Genomic DNA, 20,000 nt, shown 5'->3' on the forward strand with positions numbered 1-20,000 from the left:
GAACACGTCGACATGACCATGGAGGACACATGTCATGGAATTCAGGTGCGCGTGCTGGAAAACGTTGCTGCACGTGCAAGTGATGACTGTGGGCGTTTCACGTGCGAAGCTGTTGGGGTGTGTTGGGGGTGTGTTGGGGTGTGTGTCTTTACAATAATGACCAATTACAACATTTCAATTAAGTGAATATATGCGATAGTTTATATATCAATGTCTCATGTGTTATTGCTTTTTTTTGATTGAGTCATGCTTATGTTTTTGTGTTGAGTAATTGTCTACATTTTTTGCCGCACCTGGTGTAATTTCTTCTAATGAGATAATAAAGTTATTCTTATCTTATCTTCCTGTCTATCTTATCACATCGTCTCGCTTTGTGGGGGAGTACTTGGGGAAGTGCAAAGCAACTGAGATCAATGATAAACTTGATAGGGATAATACTTTGTGGTATTAATGTTGTTGTTGTTGTTGTTGATGATGATGTTGCGCTTGTCATGTTCAGCGATGTTACTTTGTAGAATTAATTTCGTTGTTGTTGTTGATGATGTTGCATTTGTTATGTTCAGCACTTTTTCAGTTATTTTGTCAATGATTATATACGCGTACTTTGAAACTATAATAATATCGCACACACACATGCGCGCACGCGCGCATGCACGCACACACATGCACACATCACACTTTCACGCACATATATATACACACACACACTCTCTCACATACACGTACACACATCACATTCACACACACACATACACACAATCACAGACACACAAACACAAAGACAGACACAGACACAGCCACAGCCACACACACACGCGCGCGCGCGCACACACACACACACACACATACACACACACACACACGCACACAAACAAACAAACAAACACATACAGATAAAAACACACACACGCACAAAAAACGACAACCAAAACGTGTATCAATAAAATCCAGTTTATTGCAAATATTCACATTCAGTATCCACTGACAGTTGACTAAAGAGAATCATCATGATGATTGTTATGATTCCAATGACTTCCTCATGTCAGTAAGCAATTCACTATACAACCAAGAGAGAGAGAGAGAGAGAGAGTGGAAAGAGAGGGGTAGAGTGAGAGAGAGAGAGAGAGAGAGAGAGAGAGAGAGAGAGAGAGAGAGAGAGAAGCAATCAAAAGGATAATAATAATCCCATTCTATATACCTATTAGGCCAATTCTACTAAAACTAATAAACGAGAGAGACAATGGAAAGACAGAGAGAGAGAGAGAGAGAGAGAGAGAGAGAGAGAGAGAGAGAGAGAGAGAGAGAGAGAGAGAGAGAGACAGTGAATGAGTGAGTGAGTGAGTGAGAGAGAAAACATGATGAAAATAGCTGTTCCATAATTACGTTCATTTATTTCATATTTTCATATAATGCTCAGTATTTACCTACAATCTCTGATGACACGACGCGACATATTTTATTCGTGAAAAAAGCAACTCAGTCAAGCCACAAAACAAGGGGAAAAGAAAAAATAAAATAAAACACAAAACCTAATTGAGTAGACAACCAGTTACAGCGGGAACATTATTCCTCATTACAGAAACCTGTTTAATCCTTTATCCTTAAGACATCCAGTCCTCCCCAATTCGGTACCCTTTCCCTCCACCCCCCCCCCAAACCTCCACCAACGTCTTTCTCCTAAATCCTTGAAGTTTATAACTGACTCACATGTGTACACAATGGAGCCGAAGCACTGATATCCCTTTAACAGTAATCCAAAGCAATGGTTCAGCTTCAAGAGAACGTCTTCACGAAGCGAGAAAGATTGTGATTCACGTCAGTTTGATTAATAATCAGTTATTCTTGTCGTGGCAAACTCTCTTTCTGTGCTGATAAAATCACACGACAAAGTCACCATGGTTACTTGTATGATTTAATAATAGTGATAATAATAATAATAAGAAGAAGAAGAATCACGAATGACCATTACGAGATGTTGTCTTAATAAAACATAATAAACGGGAAGCTGTGTGTAAGCAGACGATAAGTCACTGGGAGTTAGGCCGATGTGTGGGAGGAAGATGAACACTCAGACCAGGACCTACAGCAGATATCTGTGAAACACGTAATCAGCAAAGGCAGGCATACCCCCAGTGCAGAATTGGATTTAAACTCTTCAGTGATCTCCCCGAAACAGCTCAATATGCTGTTTTCCACACCCCCCCCCCCCCCCACACACACACACACACCTCGCCCCCAACGCCCATCCAGTGCGTATCGTGTTCCGTTTAAATTCACAATGCTTTCCGATGTCCACTCATTCCCACAAACTTTCCGATGTCCACTCATTCCCACAAGCTTTCCGATGTCCACTCATTCCCACAAGCTTTCCGATGTTCACTCACTCCCACAAGCTTTCCGATGTCCACTCATTCCCACAAGCTTTCCGATGTTCACTCACTCCCACAAGCTTTCCGATGTCCACTCATTCCCACAAGCTCAAGTCATTCATTCATGTTTTCGCCAGAACTCAACGTTGCACGGTATGTGCGTGTGTGCTCAAACTGCGTCAGAGCAAGTCTGTTTCCAGACTGTGTTGATGTGACCTTGAATTAGCAAGTTCACTGATGTGTGTCCTGGCTTCCTCCACAATAACTAGTCGTGACATGCATGGCAACTATTTTCAAGGTTTATCTTTAGGCTCGAAATTATGTATTTATATGCTGTTTAGGAAAGGGCAACCCGACCTAGTCAGACAAACCCCTTTTCACAATATATCCATTTGCCTTAAAACGGTGTCCAAACATACTTAAAAATAAGAGCATCATGGCAGTGACATAAGGTTGTTCCCTAAAATCACTCATCTCAATAGCCTATTGTAATCAAAAGAAGGCAGACAATACTATAGAACGTTTGCCCGAAGCATACATACAAACTAAAAACACGTTCAGTATCAGAACCAAGCAACATCCGTTAGCTGGCAAAGGAAACAAGAACGACCGACGACGCTTTTGTTTTACCCCCTGCATCACACAAGGGCTTCCCCAAGGGGGTTCATAATTCGGTCAAGCACCTCCATTTTTTTAATTTTTTATCACGACCTGTACAGTTTCACAGGAAAACAAAAACACCACACACACACAAAAACAAAAACAAACAAAAAAAAACACACAAAAACCACCAATGGTTTACACGCGTGTGTACAGGAGAAAACCAGAACACCAGCTGAAACGGTTTATTTCTGCTCTAAGAAACCAAACAAAAACACAAACAAAAAGAAAACATTCCTGCCCCACATCCACAGAAATTCAAACTCGTATTGCACTCGGTCAACATAAATTTTGTAAAAAAAAAAAAAAAAAAAAACCAAAAAAGAAAAAAAAGAGACAAAAAACAAACAAACAAAAAAAGACAAAAAAAAGACAAAAAAAAAAAAAAGATAAAAAAGACCCCCCCCACCAAAAAAAAAAAAAAGACAGGAGGAGGGGGTTCGAAGGGAGAGAGAGGGGAAGGATGGGGAGAGAAAAAAAAGGCTAATCAATAATAAATAATGTCGGTTAATGATTAAATTTACAACGAGCAGCATTTATGTAGGAACCAATACGTGAGCTGTGGGAGTGACAAAGCCGGATCCATGAACAATCCCGGACAAGATGATCCGGTTCATCACACACACAACGGACACGTCAACACGTCATGCATATTTCGGTAGCGGATTAATTTGCATGCACAAGACGAATTCCGTCGCGTTGCCAAAGACGAAACAACAGCAATACAGTTTGTCAAATAGTCTACAGAAACAAAACAGGAATAACACAGCGTGGACTTTAAGGGTCACTGGTCTTTGCCTTTATTGTCTAATTTGCTCTTAGTGTGAACATCCAACACAAAACAACAACAAATATATATAATTATATATATATATATATATCGGATAGTAGTATCTCTCAGCACATTCCATGCAATTTTACAACTGTTGTCAAAGTGTTAGAGCTCATCATAAAACAAGTGTCTCAATCAGAGACACACCCAATAGCCTACTCAAATTGGTGAAATTAACGAAACGTAAAGCATTTCACAAAAAAACAACAACAACAAACAAACAAAAAGCAAACAAAAGCAAACGTGGCCATAACAAGGGGTAAAACACACCTCATCTTTGTACCACCCCCACCTCCCTTCCTCCCAGATACCCCTCTACCACCAGTGTTTGCTGATGTCAGCTTGTCCTTGTCAATCGTCGGTCGTAACAGACTGTATGACCACAAGTTATTCACTGATGCCACACGTTCTGCTCAGTCATGGACACCAACAACTACACACACACACACACACACACATACACGCGCGCGCGCGCGTTCAATTTCCGTTCTAAGCTGACATTCACATCCACACATGATGCTAGTCGCTGCTGACGTCATGAACGACAAATGCCAGTCGCTGCTGACGTCACAACCGATACTGACGTCACTGGTCTCTGTTGGCATCACAACTCAGGGATGGCTATGTCTTCTCGGCATGCAATATGTCGATTTAAATGAAAATAAAAAACCCCATAAACAATCACATAAGAAAATCTCTACATGAGTGTAATTGTACTTTAAACAAGAAAAGGAAAAAAAAAATCATGAATCTCTTAACAGTGTCAGCTTCATATAAAAACCCACGGAACATGAAATCTCTACACTCCTGTTCACACACACACACACACACACACTCTCTCTCTCTCTCTCTCTCTCTCTCCCATTGTATAAACAATGTCTGTCTGTCCGTCTCTCTTCTCCCTCTCTATCACGTTGAACCAGAAGCCCCATATGGGCGCCAGCCCGACACCACAAGACACGGAGCTAACCAGAACAGTGGTAGCATCACATCACAACAGGGACCAGCACAGTCAAGCCCGCACCACAAACCGCACACACCGAGCCATTTCTTTCCAATCCCAATACCACTCTTGCCTCTTGGCGAGGCCGAGGAGCGACCCATGGCCAGGTAAAACTGCTCCATAAGTTAATCAATCAATCAATCAAATAATGCAATTGATGACAAAACATGTCCAATAATCACAAACAGAACGTGGGAGGCAAAAAAGGACGCTCTCAAATAGTTATATATACATAAGTCATATATGGAGACATATTTTATTATGTGCAGATATATATATATATATGCATATAATATTTGTTTACACATCTTTAAATCACTTTACTTTTTGGTATGTGCAAAAATGCTGACATGTACAAAAACACGCACAGAGAGAGAGAGAGAGAGAGAGAGAGAGAGAGAGAGAGAGAGAGAGAGAGAGAGAGAGAGAGAGAGAGAGAGAGAGAGAGAGCGAGCTGTTGGGTGGAATAAGACAGAGCTGAAAGTGGGAGGGGTAGAAAAGTTTGGGCAAGCATTTAGCTGATTCTGTTTGTTATTTTTCCTCCAGCAAATGACGCCTATATTACAAAGCACTGGATTCCAATGACCAAAGTCAGCAAAAGGAAAAGAAGGCTATGTAAGTAAAAAAAATGTAGAACAAAAACTAACAAAACAAAACAAACAAAAAGAATGAAATAAGGGAGACAAATTCAAATTGATCTTGTGCACAACCAAATTTGTTTTTACGTGTATGATCGTTTTACCCCGCCACGTAGGCAGCCATGCTCCGTTTTCGGGGATGTGCATGCTGGGTATTTTTAATCAAAGATGAAAGTGCGTTTGCCTACATCTCAATCCTCGTCTATTCCACGGAACGGTTGTTGACCCTGCGTACTTTATGAACTTTACGTTCAACAGAAATTGCATAAAAGCACCTGGTTTATGGCTTCATTTTCCAACCCCCCCCCCTCCACACGCCCACACACCTGTACCTGTTGTTCCCCTATATTTGTCACGCCCCTCCCTCTCCCCCTTCCCCATCTCTCTCTCTCTCTCACTCACCATTCTCCTTCTCTCTCAAACAAAACAGTGTTCCCAAGTACCCTAACCCCCTAGTTTTCCAAACGAACCCCTGTACAGTGGACGAACTCTTCTCCCTCTCAAAGGCATTTCACACCACGAGTCATTAACTCTTTCGTTCCTATTTTTCTATGAACCATTACTCCCCCTTGTTCTGAGATCCCTACCATTCGCATATTCCCTTCATTCCTGGATTTAGAGAAGAGAAAGAAAGTATGAAGCAGGGTTCTTATTTTGGAGGCTTACGGTAACGCGGCTCATTACAGTACACTAAGATTGTCATATACTGTTGTGTTCAGAATTGATGTGAGAAGTTGTCTGAGACCCTGTTGACAATATAGGGTGACATCTCTGGTGACACTCAGGTGTAAAACAGGTGACGTTGGGGTCAAACACAATGCATACAACTACGTACTACATGCAGGACAGTGTTTTGCTTGCAGAGTATGCACATCATGCAGGTACTTACCGAGTAGTGCCTCGCATGTATCTCAGTGCCACACTGCTAGTCATATCCATGAAAAACTGTCACAATTGTCACTACTATTGTCCTTATCACATGAATGATTTGAACTTTGTCTCAAAGAGAATATTATATGCCTTTCACTACACTAGCAGTCACTGAGCCAGAATCAGTTCATTATCTACACAATTCTTGAACAAAAACTATTCAGAAACAATACTGTCTCTAAATATGCATGTCCATGTCACAATCATCACGTAATATGCCACACAAAGGTGACACATGTGTGATATACCTTGAAGCAGTCATGCCAGTTACTGCACAAGTATACACAACAATTTTTTACACTTCTTACTTTTTTAACTTTTCATCACCCGCTATCTGTGCTTCTGTAGCAACAGCTAATTGCACTCTCTCCTTGTCATTCATTTGAAACAGATCGAAATCATTATCTGTTAGAGCGTTGTGAAACTCATCATCAGAAAACTGGTCACAATCCGAACTTTCTACACATTGTTTTTCTGTGCCCGTGTGTCTACACAGCACATCAGCAAGAATGTAGCGGCGCCCACTTTCCCACGGCCTAGGGAGGGGGAAGGGGGTGTCTGGCATCCATTCCACTCATAAACACTGCCCCGCTAGTGACCCGGTCAAGGATAGATGACGCGCACTGATGACGCGACTCGCGGGAAGTTCAAAGTGCTTACCGCGAGAACCGATTTTCCGGGCTGCAGGAAGGAAAGGGGGAATTCTCTGCTGCACGGTTTTCCGGCCTCCAGGAATGAAAGGTAAAAATCCTGTAAACCGGAAAACCGTGCTGCAGGGATGAAAGAGTTAATATGGTTGTTGCTTCCAACGTGAACTCACGAACAATGCCAATTACACAGGGTAGCACTGAAACAGTGATGACTGCCCAGAAGCATGAATCACACACACACACACACACACACACACACACACACACACACACACACACACACACACACACACAGCGCATATTTGTAGAAAATACGAAGCAAATGAAAACACGAGGATAACTGGAAACAAGTCAAGAAAAGAACAGAAAAATGTTGGGGGGAAAATCGAAACAAGTCACATAACACAATATTCTGATGTTTGTTTGAAACGACATAAAAAACAAAAGCAAAAACAAACAACAATACAGGTTATCCGACAACAACAACAAAAATCCTTAAGTACAGTTATATACTCTTATCTCCAAATTTCGTCCAGAAAAACGAAAGGAGCCAAACCGAAGACTTTTTTTTGTTGCGAAAGGCATGTTTGAAAAAGAAAAGAAAAAGAAAAAAAGCAACCAAGACAATGTTATCATCTGCATTTTTGAGAAAACAAAACAAAACAAAACAAAAAACAACAACAACAACAAAAAAACAAACAAAAACAAACAAACAAACAAAACAACAACAAGAAACAAAAAAACCCCAACCAAACAGAAACCAAAGACCAAACAATGTACATAAGTGCCAAAGAGAAGTCGGGGGTGGTTGTAAGGGGAGAGGGGGGAGGGTGGCGGGAGGTAGTGGGGTGAGGGGTAGGGGTTAGGGGGTTAGGGGTGGGGGTGAGTGTGGACAGAGAGGGAGGGAGGGGGAGGGGGAGGGGGAGCTTGGTGGTGGCTGTGATGCCTCCTCCACCTCTTTTCCACCATCGACAGCTGTTCTGCATTCTCCTTGCAGTGAAAGCTGCAGGGAACAGTACACATTGTTACAATCACATTCAGTTGAAAATATTTCATTTATCTGTTCCCCCCCCCCTTTTTTTTTTTGGTTTTGTTTATCTACTTGTTTTTTAGGCTCCAGACCTGTACACATGTACAATTATGTGCAGAATCGTAGACGTGGCGACGAGTGATGTGAAACTGAGACATGTAATCCGACATGCTAAAAAAAGGGTAAGTGTGGTCTCCCCTGGCGGAAGACAAGGTCAGAAGGGGGTCAAATCCCATTCAATTGAGAGGTATTCGCCGACAAGACAAATATGTGTGCACCGTTGTTTTGCAGGTACTCCAAGTGTCCTATACCGTCTATAAATAATTAATATTTCATCAGTTTGGACACACAAACAATCTTTCAGTCTGCCTCCTCCAGCTATCTCTTTAAAACGACATCAACACATACATCTCCTTCTTTTGTCTATACTTTCCCACCTCCTCTTCGCTTTTTTTCCCCCAACACCATCACATTAATCTCCACAGAAAAAAAAAGAGGACATATCATTTGTGAGGTTGAAGCACGATGCAGATCTCCCCCTCTCCCCCCAACATCCCCCCCTACCCCAGCCTCCGAGCCCACAAAATTCCACTCAATTCACCAATGAAGTGAATTTGTAACACCTGGTCATACATAATAATAATAATAATAATATTCACATCGAGTCAGAGGACCACCTCAGAGAACTGACAGAACCAGTGTTTTAATGCTGCTCCAGCTATTCTGAAGGGTGGGGAATAAAAACAAAATTTAAAAAAAATCAAAACAGGTTGACAGAATTTCGTCTGCTGCCCGAAAACATCACATTGAGCTGAAATTTGTTTGACGAGAAAGATGGTCCACTGGCTGTAGTGTCTGAAATTAGTTCAGACCTTGATAAATTCATCCATATCTATACGTTCACTTCTCTCATTTTATGTCACTCGTTGGCTTCACAGCTGAAGAGACCTGTTGGTGAACTGTGTAGTGTCTGCTGTCTGTGAAACAGGTAGGTCATAGCGGTTCCGGAAGGTCACATCACATGCTTGGTTTTTGGGGGTTGACTGTTTTGCTCTGAGACGGTTCTAGCCCCTTGTGATTTGTAAGTTCTGGAAGTTATCTTTCATGGGGTAGTCAGCTTCCCGATTATGGCTATAATACTCAGCACACACACACACACACACACACACACACACACACACACACACACACACACACACACACACACACACCACACACACACACACACACACACACACACACACACAGACACACACACACACACACACACACACACACACACAGACACACACACACGCGCGCGCGTCAAAACAGATTGGACAAAAGGACATAAATACATAGTATAGTATTTGCTCAGGCCAAGCAGTTGAAACAAGGTGCTTCTACCTTGTGTTCCCAGGAGGTATTACGATGCCCAGAACTCGGAGAGTGCTTCTTTCGTGTGAAGAGCGTGGTGCGTGGAATTGACAACAAACAGCATTCAGATGAAGTAAAAATATGCTTCGGAATAAACAACACACACACACACACACAAACAAAACACCACGGAATATAGTTGGTAATAGGTATTGTTTGCCAGCTGACACCAGCAAACTTTGAGGTGAAGTATTTGTTCACAAACCTTAAGCATAAAGGGTTTGTTTAAAAAAAAAATTACATCCAATATCCGATCATATAAAAGGTCTGTTTGCCTCAACCATATCGGGCAAATCTGTTCTTGTTAATGAAATGTATAAACGATAATGACTCACAGGAACTCTCCAAAGGTAAGTGTTGAATGTTTACACTGTTTTTGCTATCGTTCAAATAAAGTGGAAGCTCTGAGGCTGAAGGATCCTCGAACACCATTCTTGTCAGCAAATCACCAAACACGCCACGGAGTTCACAAGGACCGTCTTTCCCTTCTCTTAACCTGTTCATCCATTGGTTTATGTTTATCGTGTCTCTTAGTAGCAGACAGATAAGGACTGAGTAACAAGAAGTCATGTCCAGTTGTTGGTTTTTTTTTTTTTTTTTTTCAGGCTTAAAAAGAAAAAGAAAGTACAATACGGCATATTTCACTTTTGCCAATCTCCCAATAAGTCATATATGGCAGGCGTTGTTTGATTCTGATTCAAGCTCTCCGACACCCATATCGTCTTTCACGGTCATCTGAAGCCATTTGATGCAAGCAAGAAGAGGTCGTTCGTTAATCAAATACACTGGCTGCAGCTCTATGCAAACTTCACCAATGTTGTGTGAGGGAGAGAGTGAGAGAGGGAGAGAGAAGGAACAGCCCTGGCACAGCTGTGTGTGTGTGTGTGAGAGAGAGAGGGGGGGGGGAAGAGAGAGAACACCCCTGGCACAGCTCTACGAACACCAAACAGCCCTTCACTAATGTTGTGTGTGTGAGAGAGAACAGGGAGAGAGAGGGAGAACATCCCTGGCACAGCTCTACGAACACCAAACAGCCCTTCACTAATGCTGTGTGAGAGAGAGGGAGAACATCCCTGGCAAGCCGAGTTACTTGGTTCTGACCCTGGCCCTCAAGCAGCGTCGCTTGGCGGCCTCCACCATGTCCCTGGGCACGGTGCGCACGTAGCGCCGCTCGGGGGAGGGGCTTCGGGGCGGCTTGGGCACGCTGGGGGCGTCCAGGATCAGACTCCTCCTCATGGAGTAGGCGTGGTCCGCGGGGGGCAGAGGCAGAGGCTGGGCTAGAGGAGGGTCGTCCCTAGAGTCTATGATGTGGATCTTGGGAACCTTCAGCCCCGCCTCCGTGTCGCCGTCGATGCTGGCCATGTCGTGCTCCACCCCGAGGTTTTCCTTGCCGGACGCCACACTCCCGTTGCTGCTGCTGCTGCTGCTACTGCTTCCGCCTCCACTGCCACTACCACCGTCCCCGCCGCCGCTGCCTAGCACGCCGTTGATGAGGGGCGGCGGGTGCGAGGAGGGCTTGAGGGAAAAGTCCGACACGGATCTGGCCGGGGTGGAGGAGCGGCTGTCCTTGGACAGGTCGATGGCCTCGTCCTCGTTGTTGCGGTTCTCGTCCAGGCGGGCCCGCTTGCTGAGGTCCAGGGTGACGGGGAACACGGGGGTCAGGGAGCGCTTGGGTGGCAGCGAGGAGGAGGAGGAGGAAGGGGGATCACCCCCAACCGCACCCCCCACCATCAGGGAGCGGGCGCTCTCCCTCCGCAGCGTCATGATGGAGTCTGCCGAGGACTCGCGGGTCTTGCGCAGCGCCATGATGGAGTCGATGGACTGGCGGCCGGGCCTGGGGAACATGCGGCACGTGACGCACGTCAGGCAGCCCGGAGTTGGCACCTCGTGACAGCGGGTGGGCGTGGTCCGCGGGCCGGGGCTGTGGCAGGACGAGTCCGAAGACACCGAGTCCGACCGCTGCTGCTGCTGCTGGGGGAGGAGGCCGAGGCCGAGTCCGTGACCGTGACCTTGACCGTGGTTCAAGTTCAGGTACTGGGAGTGCCCGCTGTGCTGAGAGCCCACGCTGTCCCGGTCCCGGTCACGTGGGCTGTGGCTACGCGTGGCGCTGCGCTCGGAGGAGGAGGAAGGGGTGGTGGTGTTGGTGTTGGTGGTGGGGGTGGGGGTGGTGGTCTTGATGGCCGCGGAGGCCGAGGAGGAGTGGTGGTGGTGGTGGGTGTGGGAGTGCGAGGGAGGAGGAGGAGGAGGGGGCTGGCTGCTGGCGCGGTGCTCCCCGCGCTCCTTGAAGAACTGCTGGATCTTCTCCGGGGCGATGGGCAGCGGGATAGGGATGGGCACGGGCACGGGTAGCAGCACGGGGAAGGGCATCATGACGGTGACTGGGGGCACACCCGCCGCGTTCAGACACCCCGCCGTGGCCGACAGCGGGGGCACCTCCTCGCCCCCGCCTTCACCCCTCGCACGGTGCTGCGCTGACTGCGAGGCTCTGTCACGCTGCTGTTGTTGGTGCTGCTGGTGGGGGCGGAGAGGCGGGGGAGGGGGGGCTGGGGCCTGTGTCGGGGCGGCGCCCTGTAGCGCCAGCAGCCCCCCCATCACGGCGGCGGGGTCCGGCGGGAAGAAGCCGGGCGGGCAGGCGAAAGGCGGGAGACCCAGCATGAAGGGCGAGGGGTGCAGGCCCTGGGGATGATGGGGGTGATGATGATGAGGAGGAGGAGGGGGAAACCCGCCGTGACCGTTGAGAGCGGCGGCCACCCCCGGGGGAAATGGTGGGGGAGGAGGAGGAGGGGGCGGGGGCGGGTGAGAGGGAGGGTTGGGAGTGCCGGAAGACGAGGCGGTGTTGGCCGGGGAGCTGCTGCCGCGCAGGGCGCCGGGGGTGGAGGACAGGGAGGCGCGGTCCCCGCTACGGGCCCGACTTCCGCTCCCGCTCCCGCCGCCTCCTTCCTCCTTCCGCTCTCGATCCGCGTGGTGCGCCGACTGGGCTCTCGGCGCTTCGTGTCGCCCGTCGCCGCCACCGCCAACACCAGCACACCAGCACCCCCGCTGTGATGGGCCCGAAGAGGGAGGAGCAGAGCAGGGGGTTGAAGAGCCCCAGCCCCGCCAGCCCCGCCGCCCCCAGGCCGTTGAGGTGAGGCAGCAGCATGGGGGGCACCATCGGGGGCGTGCCCCCAGCCTCCCCCGCCCCCGCCTGGGGCCCTGTCGGGGGTGAGGAGAACTGGGAGGTGGAGGCGGGGCTGTCGGAAGGGTGGGGGAGGGGGCGGGAGTCCCGGTCGCTGCCCGAGTCCCTGAAGAGACGCCGGACCCTCTCCCTGTCCCGTGAGGATCGCTCCAAGGCCCTGTCGCTCCCAGCGGGCACCTGCCTCGCCTCCCGGCCTTTACTACCCAGCAGACCGCTGCTGTACGAGGCCACGGCGGAAGACGGCTGCTGCGACGACAGACGTTTCCTGTCCAGGAGCAACTCCCTGCTGCGGCTCCGCTCCGAGGAGTGGGAGGACTCCGCGCGGCGCTCCTTGCCCTCGTGGTGGTGGGGGAGGAGGGGGAGCCCCGACGCCCCCGAGGAATCCCTCTTCCGTGGGTCCTTGTCCACTGCCTCCTCCTTCACCTCCTCGTCCACGTCCACCACCTCCATCTTGGGCACCTTGTCCGTCGTGTGCTGCTTGGCCAGCCACAGCTCCGGAGTGATCAGGATCTGCTCGTCCACTTTCTTTGAGGAGGAGGCCGAGGCTGAAACGGCGTCCGACACGGCGCCCTTAGAGGAGGAGATGCAGGAAGAGGAGGGGGTCCCTCCACTGCCGGGCGACAGGGCGGCGTTCTTCCGTTCCTCGTTGAGCTGTGACTGGATCTGCTTGAGGTGCTCCTGGGTCTCCGTGCAGAAGATGTTCATCTTGTACTGGTTCAGGCACTTCTCGCTGCAGAACTGCAGCTGGTTCTCGCCGTCCTGGAAGTCCACGAAGTTGACCGTGTGGCGCACGTGCTTGCACCAGTCACATACCTGCTGACAGAGGGAAAAGGGGGGAGTGAGAGGGGGGTTGGGGGGGGGGGGTGGGGGGGGCAGAGTCACTAACAGAGTCACTGACAGATTCACTTCAGTGAAACCTAAATGGTTAGGGGAACAGAGTCACTGACAGAGTCACTTCAGTGAAACCTAAATGGTTAGGGGGACAGAGTCACTTCAGTGAAACCTAAATGGTTAGGGGGACAGAGTCACTTCAGTGAAACCTAAATGGTTAGGGGGACAGAGTCACTTCAGTGAAACCTAAATGGTTAGGGGGACAGAGTCACTTCAGTGAAACCTAAATGGTTAGGGGGACAGAGTCACTTCAGTGAAACCTAAATGGTTAGGGGAACAGAGTCACTGACAGAGTCACTTCAGCGAAACCTAAATGGTTAGGGGAACAGTCACTAACAGAGTCACTTCAGGGAAACCTAAATGGGCAGTGATTTTCATATCCACTGTGTCCAGGGCTCAGTATAGGAAGGCGTGGCCCAATCCTCTCCTTCATTTCAACCTTCCCTGACTGAAGTCAGATACCCCTTCACACCTGGCTGGAGTGAGGGAAATCGGAGTAAAGTGCCTTTCCCAAGGACATTACACCATGCCGAAACGGGGCCTGGAACCCTGATCACTGCTGAACACTGGATCACAAGTCATTACGACTAACTGAGCCTGCCACGAAAACTTACATCTGAACGGAATAACAAAAAGCGAATCTTGTGTGTGTGTGTGTGTGTGTGTGTGTGTGTGTGTGTGTGTGTGTGTGTGTGTGTGTGTGTGTGTGTGTGTGTGTGTACGCGCGCGCGCTAGTTTCAAACATGTCGACATTCAAAATTTTCACTCTCAAAGATCTTTCTTTACAAACCATGGCAATGCCCCAGAATAACCAGCTTTCATTCACCAGTAATAAAACCCCCCCACACAAATGGAACAAAAATTCAAACAAATATTTAAAAGGGTATCGTCCAGGCTTTCGGCACACACAATGTTTATGTTCATGGTAAAGCAAAACACTTAACTTTTTTTTTAAAGCTTGAAAATCTGGTGAAACTTACATGCCATTCGAAACCTTTACAAAGACCGTTCTCAAACTACCTAAAACTACACTCTACCAGACTCATGAACATTGGCACTTTATTTTATTCTATTTTATTTTACATTTTACTCAGAGAACACCGGTACCACAGAGACTCACTGGTACTAACAGGTACCGTGCTAAGTCACCCTAAAAAGAACAGCAATAAAAGTCGTCCTTGCCACTTCTCTTTCTGCCCTTCTGCTTTAACACACGGCTTTCTTTTTTCTTCTTTTTTTGGGGGGGCCTTTTCTCTCCTCTCCATTTTCTCAGAGTATGAATACAGCGATAGTGAGACGGACAGGAAGGGTGGGGGGGAACAGGGGGGACCGGGGTGCCAGGGGTGACCAGGAGGGACCAGGGGGGAACAGAAGGGGACCAGGGAGGGACCAGGGGGGAACAGAAGGGGACCAGGGAGGGACCAGGGGGACCGGGGGGACAGACGGGGGACCAGGAGGGAACGGGGGGGGGACAGAGGGGAAATAGAGGGGGGGACCAGGGGGGACAGAGGGGGGGGCAGAGGGGGGGGCAGAGGGGGGACCGGCGGGGGGGGGGGGGGGCAGAGTGGGGACCAGGGGGGACCAGGAGGGACGGGGGGGACCAGGACGGTGGGGGGACAGAGGGGGAATCAGGGGGAGGGGGCACCAGGGGAGGGGGGGGGGTATGGAGTCGGGGGATGGGGAATAAGAAATAAGTGGGAAGTGATATTTCTAGGCAAACTTATTTAAATCTTGGCGTTGCAGACGTTCAGTTAATAACATCCAACGGGAATCGGTCAATTTCCTTGCTGTTTTGGTTCTTGGCTCGATTGAAAAGAAATCAGAAACAAAATACCTTCGTTAAGGTAGCACAGTTTAAAATGTACAATGCACTGCAGTGGAACTCGATATCATTCATCACGGTACGTTCAAGTCAACAAGAACGTATACCATGACATAATACTTATGTGCCAGCATCTAAGAAAAACAGTAGTGGACGATGGAAGCTATGTGAACTGTTTCTTCAGAGCGCGTTCAGCATGCTTTGGGATGACAATCATGTCCAGCTTTGGGATGACAATCATGTCCAGCTTGTCCAGCTTTGGGATGACAATCATGTCCAGCTTTGGGATGACAATCATGTCCAGCTTTGGGATGACAATCATGTCCAGCTTTGGGATGACAATCATGTCCAGCTTGTCCAGCTTTGGGATGACAATCATGTCCAGCTTGTCCAGCTTTGGGATGACAATCATGTCCAGCTCTGGGATGACATTCATGTCCAGCTCTGGGATGACATTCATGTCCAGCTTTGGGAGGACATTCATGTCCAGCTCTGGGATGACAATCATGTCCAGCTTGTCCAGCTTTGGGATGACAATCATGTCCAGCTTTGGGATGACAATCATGTCCAGCTTTGGGATGACAATCATGTCCAGCTTGTCCAGCTTTGGGATGACAATCATGTCCAGCTTTGGGATGACAATAATGTCCAGCTTTGGGATGACAATCATGTCCAGCTTGTCCAGCTTTGGGATGACAATAAATGTCCAGCTTTGGGATGACAATCATGTCCAGCTCTGGGATGACAATCATGTCCAGCTTTGGGATGACAATCATGTCCAGCTTTGGGATGACAATCATGTCCAGCTTGTCCAGCTCTGGGATGACAATCATGTCCAACTTGTCCAGCTCTGGGATGACAATCATGTCCAACTTGTCCAGCTCTGGGATGACAATCATGTCCAGCTCTGGGATGACATTCATGTCCAGCTCTGGGATGACATTCATGTCCAGCTTTGGGATGACATTCATGTCCAGCTCTGGGATGACAATCATGTCCAGCTTGTCCAGCTTTGGGATGACAATCATGTCCAGCTTTGGGATGACAATCATGTCCAGCTTGTCCAGCTCTGGGATGACAATCATGTCCAGCTTTGGGATGACAATCATGTCCAGCTTTGGGATGACAATCATGTCCAGCTTGTCCAGCTTTGGGATGACAATCATGTCCAGCTTTGGGATGACAGTCATGTCCAGCTTGTCCAGCTTTGGGATGACAATCATGTCCAGCTTGTCCAGCTTTGGGATGACAATCATGTCCAGCTTTGGGATGACAGTCATGTCCAGCTTTGGGATGACAGTCATGTCCAGCTTTGGGATGACAATCATGTCCAGCTTTGGGATGACAATCATGTCCAGCTTTGGGATGACAGTCATGTCCAGCTTTGGGATGACAATCATGTCCAGCTTTGGGATGACAATCATGTCCAGCTTTGGGATGACAGTCATGTCCAGCTTTGGGATGACAGTCATGTCCAGCCAAGATTCGCCATGCACATGCTGGTGCAGCTGTTAGCAGCAAGAATCATATGATAGAAGTGTGGGACAACAGTTCAACACGTTATGGTGTTTTTTTCATTTTTGTTTCCGAAGCTAAATCATAAATGTCGAATGAAACATGTTGCGAGAATGTGTGTGTGTGTGTGTGTGTGTGTGTGTGTGTGTGTGTGTGTGTGTGTGCGTGCGCTCTCTCTCTCACTCTCTCTAAGCGACCCCCCCCACCCATCACAGACGACATCCCCCTCCCAAACCCCCGTTCATTCAGGCACTACCCGGGATAGATCGTCACCTTGTTTTTCTTGAAGGAGGCCCGCCGGCACTGCGTGAAGCACACCTCGGAACAGAAGGCCTTGCTGCCACCCGGGGTGCGCAGGGTGAACAGTTTCATGCCAGTCTTCTGGCACCACGCGCACACGATGTACTGGGCCCCGCCTTCCGGGTGTTCACCACCACCACCACCGCTTCCTCCCCCTCCTCCTCCCCCACCTCCTCCTGCTCCCTCTCTGTCTCCTGCTGCTGCTCCTGAAACAGTCCGGGGTGGACAAAATTGACATGGGTGATTGGTGGTTGGTGGTTGTGTGTGTGTGTGTGTGTGTGTGTGTGTGTGTGTGTGTGTGTGTGTGTGTGTGTGTGTGACTGACTGACTGATTGATCCTGGCTGGAAATAGTGACGGCGGTCGGTGGAAAACCGAACAGTGATTGATTTGTCGCTAGGTTTGATGGGTCTTCTGTTTTCGCAAGCGTGCGTGCGTGCGAACGTTTGTGTGTGTGTGTGTGTGTGTGTGTGTGTGTGTGTGTGTGTGTGTGTGTGTGTGTGTGTGTGTGTGTGTGTGTGTGTGTGTGTGTGTGTATGCGTGAGCGTGCACGCGCGCGCGTGTATATGCAAAAGGAGTAGATGGTGTGTGGGAGGCTGATGTGGGGTTTCGGGGACTGGGGGACGCATGTGGAAAAGACAACCGACTGCAGATACTTTTTATCACTACCTCTACTGCTAAGTACTACAACTACTACTGACTGCAGGTACTTTTTATCACTACCTCTACTGCTAAGTACTACAACTACTACTGACTGCAGGTACTTTTTATCACTACCTCTACTGCTAAGTACTACAACTACTATTGACTGCAGATACTTTTTATCACTACCTCTACTGCTAAGTACTACAACTACTACTGACTGCAGGTACTTTTTATCACTACCTCTACTGCTAAGTACTACAACTACTACTGACTGCAGGTACTTTTTATCACTACCTCTACTGCTAAGTACTACAAATACTACTGAGTGCAGGTACTTTTTATCACTACCTCTACTGCTAAGTACTACAACTACTACTGACTGCAGGTACTTTTTATCACTACCTCTACTGCTAAGTACTACAACTACTACTGACTGCAGGTACTTTTTATCACTACCTCTACTGCTAAGTACTACAACTACTACTGACTGCAGGTACTTTTTATCACTACCTCTACTGCTAAGTACTACAACTACTACTGACTGCAGATACTTTTTATCACTACCACCACTGCTAAGTACTAGAACTACTATTGACTGCAGGTACTTTTTATCACTACCTCTATTGCTAAGTACTACAACTACTATTGACTGCAGATACTTTTTATCACTACCTCTACTGCTAAGTACTAGAACTACTACTGACTGCAGGTACTTTTTATCACTACCTCTACTGCTAAGTACTACAACTACTACTGACTGCAGATACTTTTTATCACTACCACCACTGCTAAGTACTACAACTACTACTGACTGCAGGTACTTTTTATCACTACCTCTACTGCTAAGTACTACAACTACTACTGACTGCAGGTACTTTTTATCACTACCTCTACTGCTGAGTACTACAACTACTACTGAGTGCAGGTACTTTTTATCACTACCTCTACTGCTAAGTACTGCCACTTCTACTGACTGCAGATACTTTTTATCACTACCTCTACTGCTAAGTACTACAACTACTACTGACTGCAGGTACTTTTTATCACTACCTCTACTGCTAAGTACTACAACTACTACTGACTGCAGGTACTTTTATCACTACCACTACTGCTAAGTACTACAAATACTACTGAGTGCAGGTACTTTTTATCACTACCTCTACTGCTAAGTACTACAACTACTACTGACTGCAGGTACTTTTTATCACTACCTCTACTGCTAAGTACTACAACTACTACTGACTGCAGGTACTTTTTATCACTACCTCTACTGCTAAGTACTACAAATACTACTGAGTGCAGGTACTTTTTATCACTACCTCTACTGCTAAGTACTACCACTACTACTGACAACATCAACAACGACTGCAACTACAACAAAAATAACAAAAATGATAATAATGAAACAAAGAAGAAGAATTAGAAGAAGGAGAAGAAGTAGAATTATCATAATTATCATCATCATTATTATTACTATCATTAGCATCAGCATCATTGTTATTTACTTATTTTTATTATCATAAGTAGTAGAAGAAGAAGCAGCAGCAGCAGCAGCAGCAGCAGCAGCAGCAGTAGTAGTAGTAGTAGTAGTAGTAGCAGTCGCAGCAGCAGCAGTAAATACAACAACAACAACAAAACAAATATATTCACAGCGCTGAATCCAGCTTTCAGTGACAAATCAAAGCGTCTTCGCGCCTTTCATTCTTTCATACACATGCATAACTCTGATTCATGAGGGATGGAAGGCCAGCTCACCACCACCACCACCACCATCACCACCACCATCACCACCACCATCACAGAACCCACGTTTCCAATTCCCCAACCCCCTGTCCCCCCCACACACACCCCTACCCCCACACCCACCCACCACCCCACCCCCACTCTCAGCTCCCCCTCCTCCACCCTTCCTTGCCCTGACCCAAGCCAACCATGTTCTTTTTCTTGATCGTTCAACAACCCCTATCACCCCTCTCCCCCCATTCCTCCCTCCTGCAGGCCTCGCCTCCACCTTCTTCCTTCTCTCTCGTTTCAGTGACCAAGGCCTCCTGATTCCACCCGACCACACCTTCCACTGGGCAGAGAGAGAGAGACACAGAGAGAGAGAGAGAGAGAGAGAGAGAGAG

The 20,000-nt window shown here is 47.7% G+C and overlaps 1 protein-coding gene across 1 annotated transcript in view; it reads right to left on the minus strand.

Annotated features, from left to right (window-relative positions):
• Positions 1–9,379: 9,379 nt before the first annotated feature.
• Positions 9,380–20,000, minus strand: part of LOC143297649 (uncharacterized) — a 324,758-nt gene continuing 314,137 nt past the window's right edge. Inside the window, exons 4-6 of the mRNA XM_076610066.1 lie at positions 17,205–17,437; positions 12,432–13,516; positions 9,380–12,211 (exon numbers count right to left, since the gene is read on the minus strand). Coding sequence (XP_076466181.1) covers positions 10,615–12,211; positions 12,432–13,516; positions 17,205–17,437 — 2,915 coding nt within the window. The 3' untranslated portion in view covers positions 9,380–10,614. The remainder of the gene's footprint in view (positions 12,212–12,431; positions 13,517–17,204; positions 17,438–20,000) is intronic.

This window comes from Babylonia areolata, chromosome 23 (assembly GCF_041734735.1).
Source record: "Babylonia areolata isolate BAREFJ2019XMU chromosome 23, ASM4173473v1, whole genome shotgun sequence".
NCBI lineage: Eukaryota > Metazoa > Mollusca > Gastropoda > Neogastropoda > Buccinidae > Babylonia > Babylonia areolata.